The 24,078-nt window shown below is 43.1% G+C and overlaps 1 protein-coding gene across 4 annotated transcripts in view; it reads left to right on the top strand.

The window, feature by feature from the left end:
* The window catches only part of SORCS1 (sortilin related VPS10 domain containing receptor 1), a 630,965-nt gene that overhangs the window by 520,426 nt on the left and 86,461 nt on the right, over positions 1 to 24,078 (top strand). For all 4 annotated transcript variants that reach the window (XM_075534299.1, XM_075534300.1, XM_075534302.1 and 1 more), the window contains exon 18: positions 14,162 to 14,333. In XM_075534299.1, coding sequence (XP_075390414.1) covers positions 14,162 to 14,333 — 172 coding nt within the window. The remainder of the gene's footprint in view (positions 1 to 14,161; positions 14,334 to 24,078) is intronic.

Genomic DNA, 24,078 nt, shown 5'->3' with positions numbered 1-24,078 from the left:
TAAGTTGAATCATTCAATATTTATTCCTTTGTAATGGACTTATTTCACTCAGAATTCTAGGTGAACTTTAAATACACTTTTTTTAAGATATCCATAAATTTATCTGTCCATTCCTTAGGCAAACGTAGGATATGAAAATGAAAATAAACCCAATTTATATCAAATTAAACATCAAACAAGATTAGATTATCATTTTGTGTTCAAAAGGATTTATCATCCATGCCCTATAAAACAACAATGATAATTAAATTTGTGATTCATCAATAAATCAGTAAACATCCAGGTATATCAAATTGCATATCAATGCAGGTTTTGTTTGGTAAACCTGAACATATTCCTCATACAAAAGAACAAACTCCACCTGCTCGGGATTGACCTCCACTCTCAGGGCTTCGTTTTGTTTTTAACCATTTTATTAGGGGCTCATACAACTCCTCACAATCCATACATAAATGGTGTAAAGCACATTTGTACATTCATTGCACGACTTTGTTCATATCAGTAGGTATGCCATCCGAACATCTGACTAAAACGGATGATTTTTGCAGAAAAGCACAGGATCAGTGCAAATATGAAGCAAAGAATACCTGATAAATACCAACCATCAGGTATAATAAATGTCTGCTCTCAGCAGTATGGTTCTCACAGCTGGACGAGTGCATCATCACACAGGGCTAAGGCACCGGTTCCTCAACTTGTGGGTTGCGACCCCTTTGGGGGTCAAATGACCCCTTTGCAGGGGTCACCTGATTCACAACAGTAGGCAAAATTACAGTTATGAAGTAGCAATGAAAATAATTTTATGGCTGGTGGTCACCACAACATGAGGAACTATATTAAAGGATCACAGCATGAGGAAAGTTGAGACCACTGGGCTAATGGGTTGGTGGAGGGTTCTGTAGTGTTGCTGCTGCTACATTTGTTGTGAAACTCTCATGGTACAGTGGTTACATGCTGGACTGTTAACCACAAGGCCAGCAGTTCACAACGACCAGCTTCTCTGTGGGAGAAAGATGAGGCGTTCCACTCCCATAAAGAGCAACACACTCGGACATCCCTGGGAACAGTTCTGTTCTGTCCAATAGGGTCATGATGAGTCAGCATCAACTCCATGAGACACCTATTGATCAACATAGTCTAAGCAACCCATTTTACATTTGGAAGAGGAAGACCATCCAGGACCCCAAATCCGAAAGTTGATTAGTTGATTCCAACTCATGGCAATGTGGTATGTGTAGAGCAGTGCTCTGCTCCAGGGTGTTTTCAGTGGCTGCTTTTTCAGAACTAGACTACTGACTTTTGTTTTCAATCAGCTCTGTGCTGGTTTCAACCCCCAATGTTCTGGTGAGCAGGCAAGCGCTTCCCCACTGGCACTATCCAGTCATCACTGCCATCTAGCACGGGGCTGAGATATTCAAAGAAAGTTTCCCACCATCAAATTCCCCTTTGTCTTCTCTGCAGCCAACTCTGCAGGCAGCCAAAACAACATATCAAGGGAAATGGAAATTAAAAAGAACTTTCTGTATTTTTTAATACCACTCCAGTTCCCCACCCCAAGTATCACTTGGTCACTTTATAAACAAATTCAATACTTAATATTTTAGCCAGGAAGATACTGCCATTAATAAGTGTTCACTTTTCATTTTAAAATGACTTGCCGTATATACTTGAGTATAAGTCGACCCAAATATCAGCCGAGGCACCTAATTTTACCACAAAAATTACATAAAAATGTGCTGAAAAACTAGGCTTATACACTAGTATATATGGTAAGTATAAAAGAAACATACACATGATTGATACATTAATTTAGTTCATCACCGCCAATCTGGCCCCCTCCTATGCAACTGTAATCAATTTGATGTCTTCCAAATTTTTCCTTTTCACTTGGGAATAAATAACTGTGTCATGGAAAAATATATACAATGAACCTGAGGGGAGTTTTTATATGTGATGTCCTACCGTAGGGATTGCTAGGCTGCTTCGTTTTTCAATTAAAAAAAAAAACCCAATATCTTGCACAACATTCCAAGTTAGTCCATGTAAGGACTGCATTTCTCAGACATAAGCATGGCATTCCGTAGTGATGACATACGCGTGGATGATTTCCTTATCCCTTTTATAGACATTGAGGGCGTTTCCTATTTCCCACCACTATCCACAGTGCTAAGAAACCCTGGGAGTGCGGTAGCTAAAGCCCTAGGCTTTTAACCTAAAGGTTAGTGGGTTTTTTTGCTCCTCAGCCATTCTCAGTGAGAAAGATGCAGAAGTCAGCTTCCGTGCAGATGTAGGCAGTTGGAAACCCTGCCGAGGCTGCGCTGCCTGGATCTAAGGGTCACCGTGACTCCGAATCCACTCAGTGGCAGTGGGTTTGGGTAAAGAAGGCTGCATGAAACCTTCTCATAGCATGGTCATTATTCCAAACAGTCAGACAAAGAACATTAGAGTCTACCTTGGTCATTGGAGCGGTTCCGCTCCCATGTCGAGCAAATTTCAAACGTCAACCACTTACTTCTTAGGTCCAATATCCTCCAAAGATTTCGACACTTGCTTCTTGCTCATGTGCTTCCGATAAATCACATAATTTACAGCGTCACTGATATACGCTGGCCTCTTTTTAAAAATCATTTTATTGGGGCCTTCTACGATGCTTATGACCACCGATGCATATCCATTATGGCAAGCACATGTATACATTCGTTGCCATCGTTCTCAAAACATCTGCTTTCCACTTGAGCCCCTGGCATCAGATCCTCAGTTTTTCCCTCCCTCCCCCTTCCCCTCTCCCTCATGAACCCTTGATAATTTACAAGACATTATTATTTTGTCATACCTAAAACTGTCCAATGTCTCCCTTCACCCACTTTTCTGTTGACTCACCACCAGAGAGGAAGTTACATGTAGATCCTTGCAATCAGCTTGACCTCTTTAAAAATATGAATGCCAATGGATTCAGCAAAGGGGAGGTAAATTGCCCCCACCCTCACAAAGCGACATAAATACTCCCTGTCAATTACAAATCACAGTGACCCTATGGAACATGATAGAGCTGCCCCTGTGGGTTTCTGAGATGATACCCCTTTAAGGGAGTAGAAAGCCTCATTTGTCTCTTGAAAAGAGTGGCTGGTGGCTATGAAACAGATGTTGTGAGGCAAAGGTAATTAGCATTTTGCCAAGTGATTCAGCAAAATTGGGGAAGAAGATTTCAGGCCTAAAGAGAAGAGATAACCCAAGTGAAAGGGTCACCCTAGACGTTTTTGTTTGTTTGTTTTTTAAGGCAAACCCGTTTCTGGAGCCACCAGACATCTAAATCTCTCCATTGGCAGTTTTAACATATCAGTGGCAGCTCAATCAGCAGAGTGCATCTGACCTCAAACCTGAGAAGAAATGCAAATGAATAGCTAATGTAGGGTCAGCCCTAGAGCCAATTTCTTCTTAAATTTCTCTCTCTCTGTGTCTCCCAGACAGCAGGGTCAGCAATTCAAAACCAGTTGCTCCATGGGAGAAAGATGAGACTTTCTGCACCCAGTAAAGAATTACAATCTTGGAAACCGACCCAGGCACCCTGTCCCATAGTGCCACTATGAGTTAGAATATGAGTGAGTTGAGCCATATCCACCAATGACTCATCAGCCCCATCTCTTAGAGTACAGAACACCATGCAGAGCCATGCACAGCCAGTTGGACAGTTTCTAAATGATCAGCCTTTGTCAGTCTGGTTTAACACGCAAGCCTCCCGCAGCCCCTTTCTGAGTGTCACGTGGAAGTTGCAGTTCCTTGGAGCATTTTTTTTAAGGTGCACACTATAATGGTTATGCTTGCTTCACAATCAGCTGGTGACACTGCAAACATAACTTTTTGGTGCATTCACCAGCCTTGCTCTGATGGAGAAGGTCTAGCATCCATTATTTTTATGCCCAATAGAAATGCTCTTCGGAGGACAGCCCATTTTTCTCTGCAGAAGTAAACAGTTGGATAATTTGGATGGTGGTTAGACTAAGAAGATTTAGTTGGAATTAGAGCTGAAATGGGTCCAGCGTTTCCCTCTAGGTGGCTACAACCCCAAATTCTTGCCCCTCTCTCTGATGGCGACAGTCTCTAATGTACAATGGAGGCAGTCAGTGAACAACATGTGAACAGTCTTACTCTGTTCTCCATACTCAACTCCTTGCCTCTTGTTAGCCTTTGCCCCCACCCCTCGCCCCAACTTGCACAAGTCATTTTCCATCCAGATGGACAGCAAGACACGTGGCACAGGGGGCTCTGCTGGATGAACTTGCACAACAAGGGAGTGAAATATGAAGAAAAACATGTAGAGTGGTAACAAGAATAGTAATTTTAGAAGGCAACAAATGCAGATCAGAATCATGGCTGTCATTTATTACTCTCTTTAGCAAGTATTTTTGAGCGTTAGTGTCCTGACCTATGAAAATCTTTCTATGCGAAGCATGTAACACAGTGCCTAGCACACAGTAGGTGCTTTACAGGGTGCAGCTGCTACCACCAGTAGTCATCCATTACAAGTTTCTCCAGAGTGAAGAAGAGAGGGAATTAAGTCCTCTCTTTATTGCCCTCTGTAGTCCAGACATGTATTCGATGATTTCATAGTCAGAGGTACTGAGATGTAGGACATAGTTCATCGAAACCCCTGCTTTCCCATCGATAAAACAGAAATAACAACTTGCATCAACTCATAAAGCCACATAATGAGAAGAGGTTACCCAAACAGATGCCTCTTCCTCTCACCACACAACCCAGGGATGAAGGAATGAGAGTCTTTTGCTTAAATAAAATAGATGCTTAATTCATTTGCATATCTGCATATCATATTGCATGTTAGGGTTAAAAGAACCCTGAATGCGTTCTCTCTCTCTCTCTCTCTCTCTCTCTCTCTCTCTCTCTCTCTCTCTCTCTCTTTCTTTTCCTCTGGTCTCCCTGAAAATCGCAGTTTGGACATACGCAAACACCAGCGCGTTTTGTTGTCCTTGAGTATGGTTAAATCTTGTTTATACTGTTTTGGAACCATGGAAAATGCTACAAATTCAAGTTGCTAAATTAACTAGAACACTTCTTGTTTTGTGGCAACCATAAAAGATTCTATAAGGTCAAAATCAAGTGGGCATTGGGCTGTTTTTTTCTAGGCAGCCATGATAATCTTATCAAGGACAGATTTCTTCTTGCTGAGATATTTCTAGATGTGTTGAAAAAAAGAAGAAAGTGTGTATAGAAACTTCTGTCTGCAGAGTCTCTCAAGAGGAACCATTAATCCCTCATGGAAATATGTGCAGACCGTGTTGACGCTTCCTCGGGCTTAGTTTCTCCATAGACGATAGAGCTATTTACTCAAGAAGCTGAAAACGATTTTAAAATAAATTTGGCATGTATATATGAATATTTAGTAGGTTTAAGGAAAAAAACAGACATAAATTCTAGCAGAATCATAATCACTATGCCTTCAACATATAAGGGGGGGGGCCTCCAAACGTTCACTGAAAAAAAATCCGTGATCTTGCCATTCGATTTTTACCCACAAAATTTTTGTAGCCCCTTGTGTCCATTTAAACCTTTAAAAAAATGCTTTCCATAAACCTACTCCTTTCGACACCAGCCACAGAAGCACTGAGACATTGGCTAATGTGATGTAGTCCTGGATTTGCTAGTCCCAACGTTTGGGGGTGGGGAAGGTGGCATTGTTGATTCCCAAGTGACTCCATTTCTGGGACCTTGTGGGGATTTTGATGTTCCATCTGATCTCTACTCTGGGAGGCTCGTCCATGTGCATCAAGGAGGAAAATTGGTCTTAAAAGCAGTGCATGTATTTAAAATCCACAGAAAGAGACCATTTGCATTATTTACAGACTCAAGGCTTCGGCATCCTGTGCAGGTCTTTTCTAGCAAAGAATCAGGAGGATTCACAGCAGACACTCGGTAATTATTCGTTGGCACAGAGTTGATGCTTTGCCGGGGGAATTTTCTCAGAGGTGGTTGTCTTTTCTTCTTATTGGATGGCCTTGAGGCTGTAAAATGCAGTGTGGTGAAGGCCATTCTTCATGGTGGACTACTTCCTGCCTAACGTAGCTGGTGTTCGGGATGATGGCAGTGACATTGACATTTCAGAGCCAGTGGCATGGCACAATGGAGAGAGAGCATCTGACTCAATCTAGACTGGCCCCGCATGACCATGGGAAACACTGTGAAGTGATGTCTCTTTCCTCTCGTGTGGAATGAGCAGGTTGGGTTGAAGAGCTTGTGTGATCCCTTCACGTTCTAATATTCCATGACAAAATGATTCACTCTTTGGATTCCTTGGACTGCAAGCACGCAAGAAGAGAGGGAAAATCATTAGAGAAATAATTTGTACAACTCGCGGACCCAGATAGTGGGTTCCACGGCCCATCCTATGGTTCTTGATATAGAGTCATTTAGTTAAGTATAGCCATCTGCCCCATTTCCTCAGGTTGGAGTTTCAAATGAAGTCACATTCCATTTACTCTTCAAATTAATGATGCTGTGCCTGGTCAAATGGAGGAGCAGTGAAAACCAGGAAGGCCCGCCACGGGACAGAGTGGCACAGAGCCTGTAATCATTGTGTGTCACCTACGAACAACTGTTAGGTTGGCGCAAGGCCGGCTGGTCTTTTCCTGTTTTGGTCCTATGGTCACTGTAGGTTGGAACTGACTTTTTAGGAATTTTATTCCTAAGAAAATACATTTTAAATATTGTGTTCTTTGCTAGAGCCTAGAACAGGCAATGTTAAAATAAAGGTTCAAATTTTTTTTGATAAAAATATTACCTTTGAAGGAAGAGTGGAACTTCTTTCTCAAGACGGAGAGCCTCCTTACATCACACAAGGGTTAAACAAGAGAAGAAGCAGCACACCAGCCAAGATGTCTGAAGAACAAGCTGCCATCGGTGGGCTGATTTAGGCACAGATGCAGGGCAGATTATTTCACAGGACAGCTTTACAGATGTTAGTCCCACTGGGTTTTCTCAGAACCAGTGTCACTGTAGGTTTCTCCTTGTATCCTCTTCCTGATTATTCACATTATTTTCTCAATCCACTTCAGGATTATAAATCAAAAGATGTAACAGTAGTCCCCTGATTACTGTAATAGACAAAGTATCATAACTTTTCATTCCCCCCCTACATATCTGAAGAAGAGACGGTGTGAAGCACATGAATCCCCTTTTTCATTTACCGTTTTGTAAGTGAAATGTTGCTGCCATGAGGGCTGCAGTTGTTCACAATTGGTTAGTTGAATCTTCTGGTTTCCTTAATTTTCTTGTTATATTTCAATAAAAAGCAGCAACTTAGTTTCAAAATTAAACAGTTATCTTTCATTAGAAAAAGAATTAATGATGCTGTGTTTCCATTGTGTTTAAGGCAAGAACGCTTTTCCCTCCCTGTGCCTTGCCTTTTATCCCAGTAGCCTCTCAGCCCCAAGTCTACTTACCCAGTGGAAGTGAGGGCTGAGGGCTGCTCCCACGAGGGGAGGGACATGAAAAACCTGTGTAATGAACTGTGAAGCTAAGAATGCCACTCCTTTTTTCTTTAATTTTTTCTTTTTATTTATATCTTTCCAAGTTTCAATCACAACAAGCAGAATATACCATTTCCACCACAATTCGTTTGTAAGCATTCTTTTTTCAACATGGACTCCTTGATGTCATTTCCTTGATTCCTCACCTCCACCACTCTGCCCCTTTCCCCCCAAAACCCTTATTAGACTTGTCCCTCGAGATTCATTGATTGTGGGTTACATCTACCGGAAAATGGAAAAGCATGAAGCACAGCTTCAAGAGGGTGACTCCACTGGGAACGCCTGTCTTTCTGAATGTTGATGTTATGATTGTGGACATGTCCACACAAAATCTGAACAGTCCTTATAATATTGAACCCCTATTAAATCTTAATTGTTCAGCTTTGGGCGATAGGTGTCTACTGATCAAGGGTCAACGTTGATTTCTTTATGACCACTAAGCAGGGCCTTCCCCTCAAAGTTGGGCCCCATCCTGCTCACGGGTCATCTTGGGTTCCGGCTCACCAACACCACTGTTTCCTTAGAGGTTTCTTTAGGTTCAGGATTGGAAGCATATATCTCTATTCATTTATTAAGTCATGCTACTGTAGTCCCAATTCTTTAGTGTTAGAGATCATTAATTATACAACTCTTTACATTTATATTCATAAGCTATGAACATGAATTAAATAAGCCTTGGTGCATTATGGCACACCTGCATGGCCTAAGTGATGGGTCTGGAAAGATCTTAACTCTTAGTCAGACCCTGTAACCAGAAGTAGCCTCCTTCTCTCTCCTCAAGGCTTACTTCATTCCTATTTTACAAAGTGGAATGTCATTCTAACAAGGTAGGATTTAGCTGTGAAAGCAAGACTCATAGTACAATCTAAGAAATTTAGTTGTTTCCACACTTTTTGTGAATACAAACAAGGGTTACCATAGTTCAGTGGCACTAAGACCTGCCTACCCCGGGGGTCAAGGGAAGTTGGACTTCCAGGGCTACTTTGGTCATTGAACCTGAGGACCACTAAGAAACCAGGGAAGAGACGACCTCACAGAAAAGCCTGGTGTGTGGGCATAGACACAGTGGACACATCACAGATACCTCGGAGCCAGGTGTGGACTTCACTTTTAAACCTGAACATTGCACTTTATGAACAAGCCTATAGGACGTCTTTGAATTATTTTAAGGAACAAAGAGATGTGGTTGGATTTGAATTTCAGGTAATCCTGGTAATCAGAGTACATCTCCTATTTCCAGGAAGTGTTTTAGATTGTAACAATTTACTTTGAATACTAACTTTTGAAACACTAAATGTTTTATTACCTTCTTACCATATGCCAAACGGAGTGCTTAATAACCTTTTTAGCAGGTATTATCTTCTTTAAACCTCTTAAGAACTTTATTAAAAAGATCTGTGATAATCCCTCTTTTAGAGATAAAGAAGTTGGGAGAATTGCCAGAGTTCATACAGTAAGTGAGAGCTTAAGTTTAAGCGCAGACAATGTCGTTACACTGTAGACCATTGAACCATGAGGGTCAAAGTCAAGCACACTCACGGCTATGAATTCATTCCAACCCTACGGGGCAGACTTAAACCGAGGCTGCACATCTTTTCAGGAGCAGACAAGCCCCATCCTTCTCTATCAGAGCAGTTGGTGGGTTTAAATTGCCGAGCTGGTGGCTACAACCCCAAATGGTGACTGACTATGTCGCCAGGTACTCCTCATTCTGAGGACATATTAGAATCATTTGTGGGGAACTTAAAAAGCAAACAAGTAAGCCAACAAAACCCCACCAGAGCAAGACTTTCAAACACAGGGGAACAGACTGTGGAGTGTGCCAGAGGAGGGCTGGGCACGGAGGGAAGCTAATGCAGTAGACTAGACCGTTGGCAGGTGTTCGCTTGGGTGAAGTAGCAGGTGGTGGTCTACACGAAGAAGTAGAAAAATCAAGGATTGGGGGAAGAGTAAACCATCGGGGGCGGCTGATTAGTAATTAAAATGATTAATTACAAAGTTGATTATCTGAAATGTAACCCCCTTCCTAATGTACAATTAAACATTGTTTTAAAAATTACTGATGCACCTATTTCTCAAATCAACCCCTGGGGTAGGTCTAGGTCAAAGTCTCCCAAGTGACTGTAAATGGTAGATCGGGTGAGGTTCACTGAAGTAGTCGTACACATCTGTATCCTCCCCAGCCAAATGCCACAAGAAAAAACATCCTGCCAAATACAATCATAGAATATGAGAGTTTCCATGCCTTTTTCTAGATTTACTCTCCAAAGAAGAGCTGTGGCCTTCATCTTGAAGAGGGGCAGGCAGCAGAGAAGCAAAATCAAAGAGGGTGACGGTAAAAAGGAAGAGGTGACAAAGACTTATCGGGCTTGGATGGAAGAGCATAATTGAAATTAGGATGTTGAAGGAATAAGACACTATCTAGTATGAGCCATCGGTAATCTCAAAGGCACAGTTGCAGAATGTTTTCTTCTCGGTAATTGTACAAAGACTCCCTTGCCATTACAAAGCACTTTTCTCCTCGGCAGATTGAAGAATGCTTTACCAACTAACTGCATCCCAGTAATATTCAGAGCTTAGGTCCAACATAATCATAAGTTGCCTTGCTATTATCGAGGTAGCAGCCCCTTTAATAACCTATTAAATGCATTATTCATTTATGTAACTCAGGCCCAGGGACAGCTGCTGGGATGAAAATAGATCCATTCTGTGATGCAAAAAGCAGGTGTGTGCTTACCTGAGTAAATGAACTCGGTATTTCTGCACAATTTTCTTCTACATTTCAGGGACCGGTCTGGAAGGCTAATGGGATGCCATTTTTATCCGGGAAATAAAATAGTTTCTGAATGGCTTTTAATGAGTGGTTAAAAAAAATACCAACCATCTTCTCTGTGGCAGTATCCCAGGGGGATGGGTCGTGTTTTGGATTCAAGCAGAACTCCCCATTGATGCAGGAGTCAGAAAAGCCTGGGGCAGTGATTGGTCAGAATGATTTGGACAAAGAGAGTGAAGGTTCTCCAGCTGCCAGGGTTGGTGGCTGATGCCCACGCTTCTGGATCCAGGACAGAGTCACCGATGTGTTGAGTTGCTACATGATTAAAAACCATACCCTGGCTTTCATTTGCACGGTGCCTCGTTTCTGAAGCATGGTGAAACTCACTGGGGGAGGTCATGATGACTATGTGGCATGACTGACTCTTTCTTGTAACTCTTCTCCGGTGTCAGCATCATCTCTCTGCCCTTCTCACTTCCCTTTACCTGCCTTACTTTCCTCTCTTAATCAGTATATGCTCAGAAAAACTTACCAGGGATCTGTATAGATACATGGAAAGATGTGCAGAAGGCTCAGACATGACCGTGACCAATCCGCAATCAGACATGACAGTGACCGATCAGCAGACCTCTTAGAACAGAACAGGAGGCATCTTGGGGCTCCCCAACCTTTCGCTGCTGGACTGGAAGGAGAGCTAGGCTCCAAGAATAGTGATTAACACAGTTGGCTTTCTGCACTAGGGGCTTGGAGGGCTCCAGCCACTGGTAGTAACCAACTACCCTGCTGGTATTTCAACATTTCGACTGGTCCAGCATATAGATGTGGCCCTCCTGATTACCTGGGACAGACAGAAGCCCCCTGAAGCTTAAAGTCCACAAACATACAAAAGAAGAAAACTGTATAAGGCCTAGAAGATGCGTATCGAAGAAATCATACAGATTCCTTGAAAAGCTTAGAGGAGAGATGTGTGTGGTGCTGTGCTGATTCTGACTCACAGTGACTCTGTTCGACACAGACCCCCTTGCCTCGTTGAGATGGACAGTGAAGTATAGGTTCCAGGGCCACTCGCTGGAGTCCTGGGTGTGTGATTGTGAAAGAACGCACGAAGATCTCCACACCTTAAGATGCTTCATCCATAGATTGTGAATCCTAATGTCGACCTCATGCATGCCATTGTGAAGCGAAACAAGATAATGCACGTAGAGAACTTAAAAACTAGAAAAGAGTGACCGCTCTCTGACCATGGACTTCTTACTCTGTTACTGTCACAGTCCCGGAGATTTCTTAAGAATGGGTAGGTGTAGGCAGCGAATGGAGCGGAAAAGAAGGAAAAGCAAAGAGGAAGAAGTCCTTTCAGGAAAAACTGGAAAGAGGGTGGGTTAGAGTAGAATGAACAAGTCAAAACAAAAACAAAAAACAGAAGTTCACAAATGTGGGGGGCTTCCTGGACCAGAAATGGGATTTGCAATTTATCTTAAAAACATTTGGAAGTCATGAAGGTTGTGAGTAGGGAAGATAATTATTTGTACTAACGGTAAGAATCAACATTTCATTAACATTTCAGGCACACGTGTCAGTTTCAGGGAGCATGAAGTACGCTGTGTGCATTCATCCGTTTCATCCTTGCAACACCCTATGGGATGAGCACTGCGATGGCCCCCATGTGTAGACCAGGAAACTAGTCAAATAACTGCCTCATGTCACCTCATCAGGAGGTGAACAGGGTGGATGTGAAAGTGGCACTGTAGGAAGCATGTCCTGGTATTTCTATCTAACATGGAGTTGAAGAGCAGAGGACTAGATAGGAAGTTGTTAAGCATAAATATGGACCTCAGAGTGATATGTGGCATTGCAAGCACTTTCCCGACATTATCGCATCTGAATTTCTTTTTTTTTTAAACATTTTATTAGGGGCTCATACAACTCTTATCACAATCCATACACACACATACATCCATTGTATTAAAGCACATCTGTACAATCTTTGCCCTAATCATTTTCTTTCTTTTTTTTCTTATCTTTTTTTACATTTTATTAGGGGCTCATACAACTCTTATCACAATCCAAACATATACATACATCCATTGTTTAAAGCACATCTGCACATTCCCTGCCCCAATCAATCTCAAAGCATTTGCTCTCCACTTAAGCCCTTTGCATCAGGTCCTCTTTTTCTTTTTTTCCCTTAAACATGCTCTCCAGTGTTTGATGCTGAATCTCAGCAACTGGAGAAAGAGCATTTGTTAGACTTGAAGGGATTGGACAACTCAAACACATAGGCAAAATCTGGCTCACCACCCAAAAAAAAGAAAAACCTCACTGCTGTTGAGTCAGTTCTGACTCATAGCAACCCTATAGGACAGGGTAGAACGGCCCCTGTTAGTTTCTCAGACTGGAACTCTCTAAAGGAGTTAGAAAACCCAGTCTTTCTCCTGGTGGTTTTGAACTGCAGTGAGCAGTCTGAGTGGCCACTACAGCACCAGGCTTCCGACCACCAGTTGTTATTAAGAGCGTTCACTGGAGCCCAGCTGCACCTCTTTCTCGGTGTCTTTCCCATGGCTTCGTTCAGTCTTCCACCTCAAAGCTCAGCACCTTCCCCAACCACCAAACAGTCCAAGAAGCCTAAACTATGTGTGGCCCCACCATTTGTATACCATTATCCATCGATCTAGAGAGTAGAAAGGCTTTGATATCTCCCAGTTTGGGTTCTACCCCTCACCTTAGACAAGAAGACTTGGCAAATCAAGATGTGAGGAAATAAAGTGGCTGCTGTGAAGCCCCCATAAACGATAATGAGCCGTAAGTCATAAAGATTAGCCATCCTAATCCCACAGATTCTACCAAGCTGTCAATCCAGTAAATAAAACCCCAAACCAAACTCCCTGCCATCGAGTGTGTTCCAAGGCATGGTGACCCGATTGGGCAGAACACAGCTGGCCCTGGAGTTTTCTGAGATTGCAACTCTTCACAGGAGCAGAACGCCTCCTCTTTTTCTCTGGGAGCACCTCGTGGTTTCAAACTACTGACCTTGTGGTTTGTAGCCCAAAGTCTAAGACAATACACCACGAGGGCTCCTATAATTTGAAAAATAGAGTAGAATAATCTGTAAAGTGGTTCCCCCGCCTTCCCCCCCCCCGCCCCCGCTCCATTGACTCTGAGCAAGTAGTGTAAGCAAAGGAGTAGCAAGGGTTTATTCAGTCTGTGCCCTTGACATAGGGGTGTATCAGACTTGCTAGTAATGTAACCCCTCATGAAAGATTCGGTAGAACCTTCCAGATTTAGCCGAGTGTTTTTGAACTGCACCACCACTGGCACTTCTTATATGAAATCTAATGTTGAACTGTAATGGTGATCAGTGACACCGTGGTCATCTCTCCCTTATCTGAATTGCAAATCTCGATTTAACGTGTATGACTCATTCATGCCACGTAAGATTTAGGCTTCAAATGATGTCTTCGATGTTCTCTGTATGTGTCTGCATCGAGGTTATAAACTCATTGAGAGCAGGGATCCACTTTGTCCACACCTATTGGGGTTCAGTTGGATTTAACCACCTACTGTGCATTTTGCATCGCCACCAAATGAAGAAATGATTCATCAGTTGATGAGCTGACTAAAAGGGTAAGTGAGTGAACTGGTTGGTTAACAACAGGTACAATTTCTTCATGACCGGCCCATCATCTCTCTGTTGGGTGCTATATGGAAATTGGCTCTGATCCGCTCCGCATCATGAAAGGCGTCTGTCTGTTTATATCCCTCTGGGCTAGACAGTAAGTCTAGCTTCAGAGCTTGGGAGCGACAGGATCTAGAGGGAGCTGAGCCATGACTTGAGCTTCTCTCCATTTAGGTATAGGAAGGTGGTTTCCAATAACTGCACGGATGGAGTCAGAGAACAGTACACCGCCAAACCCCAGAAGTGTCCTGGGAAGGCTCCACGGGGACTCCGCATTGTCACCTCGGATGGAAAGCTGACTGCGGAGCAAGGACACAATGTGACTCTCATGGTGCAACTGGAGGAGGTAGGGCGGGCTTTCCCCTTCCCCTGGGAAGAAGCCATTTTCGGGAAGACGTTGTGATTCTCTTGATGTGTTGCTCTTACCCTTATCAGTGTTCAATGCTCAGTATTTTTTGAAATTGTCTTCTATTTTTATTTTATGTTGTTGATGCTGTTGCTCATGTTATTGTCTCCAATTCCCTGACATGTTTCTCCAATTATTTTACTTTGCTTTGATTTCAGGCTTTTTACCTCGCGGAGTTCAGTTTGGATTTAACCTTGTCTTCTGAGAAGCTTTAGCAAAATGGTCTTGCTTTGTTTTTAAGAATATATGAATGGTATTCTTGAAATAGGCTTATCACGCAAACATAACGATTGTAATATGGTGTGAAATCCTCCATTTTTGAGCTGAAACCTGGGCTTTCATTTTCCAGTGGTGGTGATACGCTGGTCACGTCCAGAGGACTGAGGCCAATGTGAACTTAATTGAACACAAGTTCTTGGGCAACTGACAGCTCCTGTTTTTTTGCAGCCCCCTATGGATAGCACCATGCGTAGCCACTATTTCTCACCCAGTTACGGTTGCCTGCAATCTCTGATCATATAGATGCTACATAACGTGCCATATATTGTACCTTTAGAAAGTACATAGCATTTTTTGGGTCATTTTGTGAAAAGGGAGGATGTCCCTGAAGAATAAGTATTCTTATTATTTGACCAGATGATCCTAGCTGCGACAACATTACTTGCACAACTAAGTGAAGGCTAGCACTGTGCTGTGTCCCATGAAGACATTAAAGGGATTTAAAAGCCGGTCGTGAGATTACAAAGGAGATCGGCAGCACTGACTTCCAGCTGCCTCGTCAGCATCCCAGTAGCTCTCAATCACTAACCTGCATGGGAGTCACCCAAAGAGCTTCTTAAGGCAACGTTTTCTGGGCCCCCTTCTCCACAGATCTAATTCAGTAGGTTGGGGCAGGACCCAAGAAGAGGCATTTCTAATAAGAGCATAGGTTATATATACTGTGTTTCCAAAAGAAAACAATACAAAATCTAAAAGGCCAAAGATGTTCAAGAAATCTCCCAGGTTCTAGAAATGGCTAGAACTGTTTCCTAGGGTCTGATATAACACTGTTAATATTTGAATTTCTTTAGGAAAGGTTATCGTGAAATAATGAATCTGAATCTTGGGCTCAGATGATATCAATGTTTCTGGCTTGAAGACAATACACGGAAAATTAGGTTCTCACCTAATTTTCTTGTTTCTCTAACGAGTGCCTTTCAGTCACATCCACTCTTCTAAATACTGTTTCCTCCAAAATTTTTCAGTGGGAACTAGAAAGACACTGGGCTATTTTGGCCAACTGGGATTGCTCACATTTCACAGAAATCATCTCTGTGGAGACGTTCGCTTGAGGCTGTGACAGTAGCTTGAAGGAGCCCAAATATATCTGCAGATGGAGCAAGCGTGGGAGAGAAGGAGGGAGGAGGGGAGGGGAGAAGCAAAGGGAGAGAGAGGAGCATGGGAGAACTGCTAAGAAGATGTGAGTAGTTAAAAGGTTTTTTTGTGTTTTTCCTGAAGACATGGGGACTCATTTGGGTGAGCCTAACCTTTCTCGCTAAGAACTCTGCTAGTTCACATGCCACACAGAAGAGGTGCAGATTCACATTAGAAGCCCACACAAAAAGGGTTGACTAAGTAGACACTGGTACACTTGGACTGACCTGGGAGGATGAAAATCAGATTTCAGGGCTAATAAGACAGCTTGGTCTCAAATCTGGGCCCCCAAGGGAAGGGACGCATGGAGAAAGAGCACAATAATACTGTTTTTTCTCTTTGAAGTGTTCCCAAAGGCCTAAATGACACTAGTGAAATACAAAGTAATTACTCAGAATGTATAAAGTTAAGCAAAGTCTTTGAAAGCGTTACTTTTTTTTTTTTTTTTGGAGAGACAAAAACTGAGTTCACAGATACCAGGGAGAAGAGCCCTGATACACAACTCCTGTCCTAACCCTTGGATTCCTGGAAACCTCTATCCCAGGAGAAGGGACAATCCAGAATTGGGCCAGCTTTTCTCAACGCTGACATCCAGCCTCACATCGATTTAGTTCCTGAGTGGATCAAAGTGGCTTAAAGTGGTTCACACTAAACTCTATACCTGATAAAAACTACAGTAAACATTCTTTGGACTAAAAAAATAACTAAGAACTAAGGTCTCTACCTGAGTTTCTTCCTATTAAATGTTGAGTAGCTCCTAAAACAAGAAGCATCCTAAGATTGGCAAAAAGCAGGATAAAGAGAGGAGAAATAACAAAAACGATCAGCAATTGTCTGAGATACTGGCTTCATCAAAATTGACCTTTAAAACAACTGTGATGAATATGTTCTTGAATATAAGATCAAAACATTAATGCCAGGGTACTAATTAGTAGTAACTATCAGACGGATGCTGTAGATATGGAACTCGGATCATCAAAATGAAGGAATCATGTAGTTTGATAGCGGATGGAACTCCTGTGAGCAGCAGATCAGTTAACTGGGAACAGGGCAGCTGGAACTGGCACAGCTGCTGCATGCAGAGGAGAGGGAATGGCACTGAGCAAAGACTAATGGGCGAAAGGTAAAGCAGGATAACACAGCTGACAGTTAAAGGCTCATAAGGGAGAGAGAGAGAAGTAGCCAGAGCCTATCTTGAGAGAGAGACTGACTGGGGATTTTCAAACTGCTGAAAGCTATCAACACACACATTCAAAAGAATCACCAAGCTACACGCAGAGTAAATACAAAGAAAAGGCACTAATGAGTGCATCATATTCAAACTACTGAAATCTAAAGGCACGCAGATATGTGAAAAGCTGCCAAGAAAAAGGAACAATATCTTTGATGTATGAGGGGTAGGGGTGTGGGGGATGGGGACAGAAAACCTGTGTTCGTCTGGGTAGACTAGAGAAACAAATTCATAGAGACATATGGGTATAAAAAAGAGGTTTATATAAAGAGTAATTGTACATTAAGAAAACATCCCAGCCCAGTCCAGATCAAGTCCATAAGTCCAATATTAGCTCATATGTCCAATTCCAATCTATAAATTTCTCTTCAGACTCACGAAGCACATGCAATGATGCCGAATGCAGGAAGATCACAGGCCAGTAGGTGGAAAATCTTGTGGATCCAGTGGCAAGGGTCTCCACGTGGCTTCTCCGGCTCAGGGCACTAGCCTAGCTCCATGTGTCTTGTCAGCTGCAGGGTGTGAGCCTTTGTCAGTAGAGAATCTCCAAGGGAGTAAGAGTGTGTCCCACCTCCAGTGAGCAGTTTATCTCCATAGTGCCTCCAAATGAGGTCATCAAGCTGTGACCTAATTGGCAGGCTAAACTCCACCCGTTCCTAAGTCGCAAATTGACAACAGATTATGTAACTACCACAAAACCATTGAGGTAAAATAACAACTTTTTTCAGATTAACAAATGCACAGAGGAGTCATAGGAGATTTCTAGAAAGAGACATACTAAAGGAAATTCTTCCGACAGAAGTAACTTGATCCCAAACAGTAGCACAGAAATAATGGGGGGGAAATGCGCAAGATAGACATATGTGGGCAAATAAACCAAAGCTCTGCTGAGCGATGATTCCTGTCAGCTGCTCATCAAAGACTAGGGGTTCGAACTCACCAGCTTCTCCCTTCCTAGTTTCAGAGACCCGGCTATCCACTTCCAGAAAGATTGCAGCTCAGAAACCCAGTGGGCTGGTTCTACTCTCACATAAGGTCACTCTGAGTTGGAATCAGATTAAAGGTATACAAAAACAAAATGCTCTAAGGTCTAAGAAATGTCTGCAAATGGGTAAAAGTACTTATTTATATTAACAATAACCAAAAACCCTGAATGAACAAATAAAACTTTGCCATCACGGTGATTCTGACTCATGGCAACCCTAAAGGATAGAGTAGAGCGGCTTGGGGTTTTCCAAATATGCAGATGCACAAACTTGCTTGGTGAAAGCTAAGATGAAAAGCTCTTACCAATGAAGACTGCAGCCTTCACTACAGATACACCTCAAAAGGAAGAAACCAGGAACCCTCACGACAGGGCCAAGTATGCACCATCTTCACAAATGGAGAAAACATTGAAGTTGTCCAGGGTTTTATTTTACCTTGATCCACAAGCAATGTCCACAGAGGCAGCACTCGGAAAACACAGTGACACATGACGACATTGAGGAAATCCGGTGCAAACCCCCTCTCTAATGGCTTACAAAGCAAAGGTGTAATTCTGAGAGCCAATGTGCCCTTAACCCAAGCCACAGTATCTTCTCACCTGCCAGGGAAACTGGACAATCCATAAGGAAGACTACAGACAAATTGATGCCTTTGAATTATAGTGTTGGAGAGGAGCACTCGATCTATCCTAGACTGCCAGGAGGGTGGCGGATCATCAAAGAAGGATGGTCAGGTGTCCTTTAGAAGCAGGGCTGCAACTTCAGCTCCCCTGGAAAAGGTCTTTGTGTTTGGAAAAGTAGAGAGTCCACGACAACCATGAAGATCCTCAGGCAGACAAACGGATCTGCATATTGTCCCCAACAAAGGCCTGAAGCACAGGGACGGTGGGGAGAATGGGGACAGGCTGGGCAGGGCTTTGTTCTGTTGTCACGGGGTCACTGTAAGTTGGAAACAACCCGATGACATCTAACAACAAAAGCAACCATTTTTATGGAAGCGAACTCTCACATCGGTATCCCGTGCAGAACATCTCATTAGCAGCTAAGTGCTTGACCCCTGGGTCACTTGTTCACAGTAGACACCAAAACGCGCTGAATGTCTCTCCTGCTATTCACAGGAAGAGGAAAAGAAGGGCCACCTGTCCAGCTGTTGGTAGGGGGGATGGGAATGATATTTTAAACGCTTGATTAATTAAAAACACACAAAAAAGAATAGGGAAAATAATACAGCTGAAGCTACTGGGAAATAAATATTAAAGCAGGTAGAAACCACCTAAATAGTCTCATAATACATCATGATTTCTGTGCCTTCTTAAAGAGTGTATAGCTCGCACAATCATGAGCGTCCTGTGCATTCTTCTGTAGCCTGCCCTATGACACAGTATTTGTCCACATAAATATATAAAGCCAAACCCATTGCTCTCCAATCTGTTCTCACTCATGGCCACCCTAGGAGGTTTTCAACACTGACATATTACGGAAGCAGTCTGGCTGCCGCACTGACCATCCACAGACCAACAGGTGGGGGTGAACCGTTGACCTTTGGGTCACAAGCTGCCCACTTTGACCACGGTGCCTCCCATGCCAAAGTATGTGCTCATCAAACACGCCTACACGTGTGCATCAAAATTACGTGCATAGCAGCGGTATTCCTAAGAGCTTCAAACTGAAAACAACTCAACATGCTAAGAGTATGATGGAAAAATAAAATATATTTCGCAATGGAATACCATACAAATAAAACCAAGCCCATTCCCACTCACAGTGACCCTCGAAGACAGAGTAGACCTGCTCTGTAGGGTTTCAGAGGCTGTAATCTTGATGGAAGCAGACAGCCCCCTCGCTCCTGCAGGACCACCGGTGGTTTGAAAACCACAGCCTTTGGGGTTACCAGTTCAACACTTCACGCACCGCACTTCCCAGACCCCTTTGGAATACATAGCCATGAAAAAAAGCAAATACCGAACAAACAAAAGTGATGTCTCCGTGTAAAGATGAGTCTCACGCCCAGTAAGCTAAATGCATCGTAGTGAAAGCATATATTTTATGATTCTATTTCCTTACATCGAAGAATAGGCAGACATAACTTACAGCGATAGACATGAGAACAATTGTTACCATTAGCAGGATACTGAGTGGAGGCCGCTTAAGTTGGGGTCCTGAAGTGCTGGTTATTTTCTTTCTCTTGGTGTGTGTGGCGGCTGACGGACATGGTGACTACACCAAGCTTCACTATGCAGTTAACGACGAGGGGAAAATTCCTGTAGTTATGTTATACTTCATTCATAAATTCACATAAAATTGTTTTGAAATTCGAGTGAGATCCAGTACTCGTGTTATATCTTTAGAAGTAAGAAAAAGTAAACCTTTTCATGATTTTTCCTTAAGTCGGCCTTTTAGAGATTCACACGGAAGGACTTGTTTTCCTGGCAAATCTTCTGCACTCTGTTGACCTGCGTGGTGACTGTAATGGAGAGATTGTGTCGCGCATACTGGGGACATGTTGTCAGGAGTGACCAGTCCCTGGTGAAGGATGCAATACTTAAGAAATCGGAGGGCCAGTGAATAAGAGGAGGAGCCTCGAGGAGATGGATTGACACCGTGACTGCAACAATAGGCTCAAAGATAGGAATGGCTGTGTTGTGTGCTGTTGTATGTTGGGTTGCTATGAGTTGTAACCAATTCCAAAGTACCTGACAGCAGTAAAACATAGAAGTCGAAGAATTTATTCAGAAAAGCAACATCTTCTCAAGCAAGGCAAGTTTCTGCTGGGGCAGGCATCAGCATTGATAGGGCAAGATATGGAAATCTAAAACATGAATTCACTCGGTTCAACCTAACTGAGGTCAGCCCTGACCTTGGTTCAAATGATGGAGAACATGTTCCTTGGCAGGGCTACGCTCAGCTCCCGTCCACTCCGTTCTCCCGGTAACAAAGATCGTCGGGCACATTGAAGCAGGCCCAGTGATGTGGGAACAGATTGGAGAATCTGGTTCTGAGATGTGTGAATTCATGCCTTCTGGGAGCAGTAGGGAGAAAAAATATAGCAAGTCAGTTTGTTCCACTTGAGTGAGAAAAGCTACCACAGAAGAGCTGAAATTTGCTGCTTTCAGCGGTCGGAGTTGGCCCCTGGATGTTCTTGCCTCTGGGCTCAGAGCATCAAACCCAGAGGCCCAGCTCCACATCAGGAGGCCCTGGATAGCTCAGCTTGGATGGGGAGGTTCTGGGCTATAATTTTAAAAAAATCATTTTATTGGGGGCTCATACAACTCATCACAATCCATCCATCCATCCATCCATCCATCCATCCATCCATCCATCCATCCATTGTGTCAAGCACATTTGTACATTTGTTGTCATCATAATTTTTAAAACAGTTTCTTTCTACTTGAGCCCTTGGTATCAGCTCCTCATTTATCCCTCCATTCCCTACCCTTCCTCCCTCAAGAACCCTTGATAATTTATAAATTATTATTTTGTCATGTCTTTTACTGTCCGATGTCTGCCTTCACCCACTTTTCCATTATCTGTCCCCCAGGGATGAGGTTATATGTAGATCATTGTGATCAGTTCCCCTTTTCTCCCCCCACCTTCCCCTTTCCCTCCTGATATCACTACTCTCAATATGGGTCCTGGGGGGTTTATCTCTCCTGGATTCCCTGTGTTTCCAGCTCTTATCTATACCAGTGTGCATGTTCTGGTCTAACCAGATTTGTAAGGTGGAATTAGGGTCACCATAGTGGGATAGAGAGGAAGAGAAAGCATTAAAGAACTAGAGGAAAGTTGTAGGTTTCATCGGTGCTATACTGCACCCTGACTGGCTCGTCTCCTCCCCGAGACCCTTCTGTAAGGGGATATCCATTTGCCTACAGATGGGCTTTGGGTCTCCACTCTGAACTCCCTCTCATTCACAATGATATAACTTTTTGTCCTGGGTCTTTGATGCCTGATACCTGATCCTATTGACACCTCATGATCACACAAGTCGGTGTGCTTCATCCATGTGGGCTTTGTTGCTCCTCAGTTAAGTGGCTGCTTGTTTTTCTTCAAGCCTTTAAGACCTCTGGGCTATAATTTAAAGATAGGTTCTCAAGTGTATTCGATCTACCACTCCCTTTAGGAAACAATCAAAATAAATTACTTCACATCCATCTGGCATTGAAAAACTTTTTACTATGGTCCATCATCTGAGATAAAGTATAGGTATCTGCTTTTTTTGCTCCCCTGGATCATTCCAGTGCCCCATTCCTTAACACACACACACACACACCCACACACACACATCCACACACATCCAGGGAAACACTTCAGAAAACACTGTTTTAGAGTTTTGCGGGGGGAAAAACAACCCCAGTCTGGCTTCTCTGTTGATCTTCAGATTGTGTACATAGATGTGAACAACACATAGGACCACCAAGGCAGAAGTTTTCAAAAGCAGAGTAAATTCTAAAGAGATGGAAAGCTTGGAATTAGACCAAATGCTAACAACCATTTAGATCCCAGCCTTACTGGGCACAGGATGTGTTTGGGGGTGGGAGTGTTTTCCATGGATTATTTCATTTAACAATCACAGAGCCCAAATGGTGGTTTTAGAAGGGCCAGGGGGGGGGTGTATCCTCATCCTTGCCATTTTATAAAGGGCACAGCTGATAGATACCCAGAAAGGCAAAGTAGCTCTACATAATACCAAGTAGGCGCTAAGTAGGAGAAACTCATTGCTGTTGAGTCCATTCTGACCCATAGCGATCTATAGGACAGGGGAGAGCTACCCCACAGGGATTCCAGGAGCAGTATCTTTTTTTTCTTTTTTTCTTTAAAGTGTTTTAATTTTTTATCATTTTATTGGGGGCTCTTACAACTCTTATCACAATCTATGCATACATTTATTGTGTCACGCACATCTGTACGTATGTTGCCATCATCATTTTCAAAACATTTTCTTTCTACTTGAGCCCTTGGTATGAGCTCCTCATTTTTTTCCTTCTTCCCCCACCCTCCCTCCCTCATGAACCCTTGATAATTTCTTAAAATTTTTTTTCTTGTCTTACACCGACTGCTGTCTCCATTCACCCACTTTTCTCTTTTCTGTCCCCCTAGGGGGAGGTTATATGCAGATCATTGTGATCAGTTTCCCCTTCCTCCGCCCCCCCTCACCTCTCCTCCTGGTATCTCTACTCCCATTATTAGACCTGAGGGATTTATCTGTCCTGAATTCCCTGTGTTTCCATCTCTGATCTGTACCAGTGTACATGCTCTGTTCTAGCAGGATTTATGGGGTAGAACTGGGGTCATGATAGTGGGGAGAGTCCTACATTAAAGAACTAGAAGGAAGGTGTGTGTTTTGTGGGTGCTGTGCTGCACCCTGACTTCCTGTGGCCCCCCTTCTTTAACAGATTTCTAAGAGCCTTAAGACATGACCGTGTACAGGACTTCTCAAAAGGGAGATTGAGTGGGTCGTGTTTCTGATGCATAAGGGGGCTTCCAAAAGTTCGTGGAGAAATGGAATGAAAAGACAATGGGATTTTCTGCTGAAACTTTTTGAAGTCCCTCAATCTGGTCAGACCCATTCTCACAGAGTTGAAGGACACCCCAAATCATTTCGTTCAGTGGGTCTCACACTTTGAAAAAGTGATCAAGGCCGGTTAGTAAATCCTCCCATCATCGTTTTGGGATGACACATTTATTTTAATGGAGTTTAATTTGGATTGTGTATAAGATGTCAAAATGCTGTTTAAATAAGAGCTCTAGCCATCATTTGGCGTGTTTTTAGCGTGCTAGATGCTGTCCTAAATACTTCACATACATGTTTATATTTGATGGACGCAGCAAGAGCGTCTTTCCCCCGTGGAGTAGTTGATGGGTTCCAACTGCTGACTTCTTGGACATTGACACTGTACCACCATGGCTTTTTCTCGGTAGAATAACCAGAAATCCAATGCAGGTTAGCCTGCATCCTGCCCTTTCTATTGCAATTCTGTGGCAGAAAAGACCAGTTTCTGGGAAAGAAGTTCACACGGTTCCACAGGCTCCCTCGAGACCGTTGGCCAGTGGCAGG

Source organism: Tenrec ecaudatus, chromosome 16 (assembly GCF_050624435.1).
Source record: "Tenrec ecaudatus isolate mTenEca1 chromosome 16, mTenEca1.hap1, whole genome shotgun sequence".
NCBI lineage: Eukaryota > Metazoa > Chordata > Mammalia > Afrosoricida > Tenrecidae > Tenrec > Tenrec ecaudatus.
Note: the sequence above shows the minus strand (reverse complement) of the source record. Positions and strands in the feature narration are given on the sequence as shown.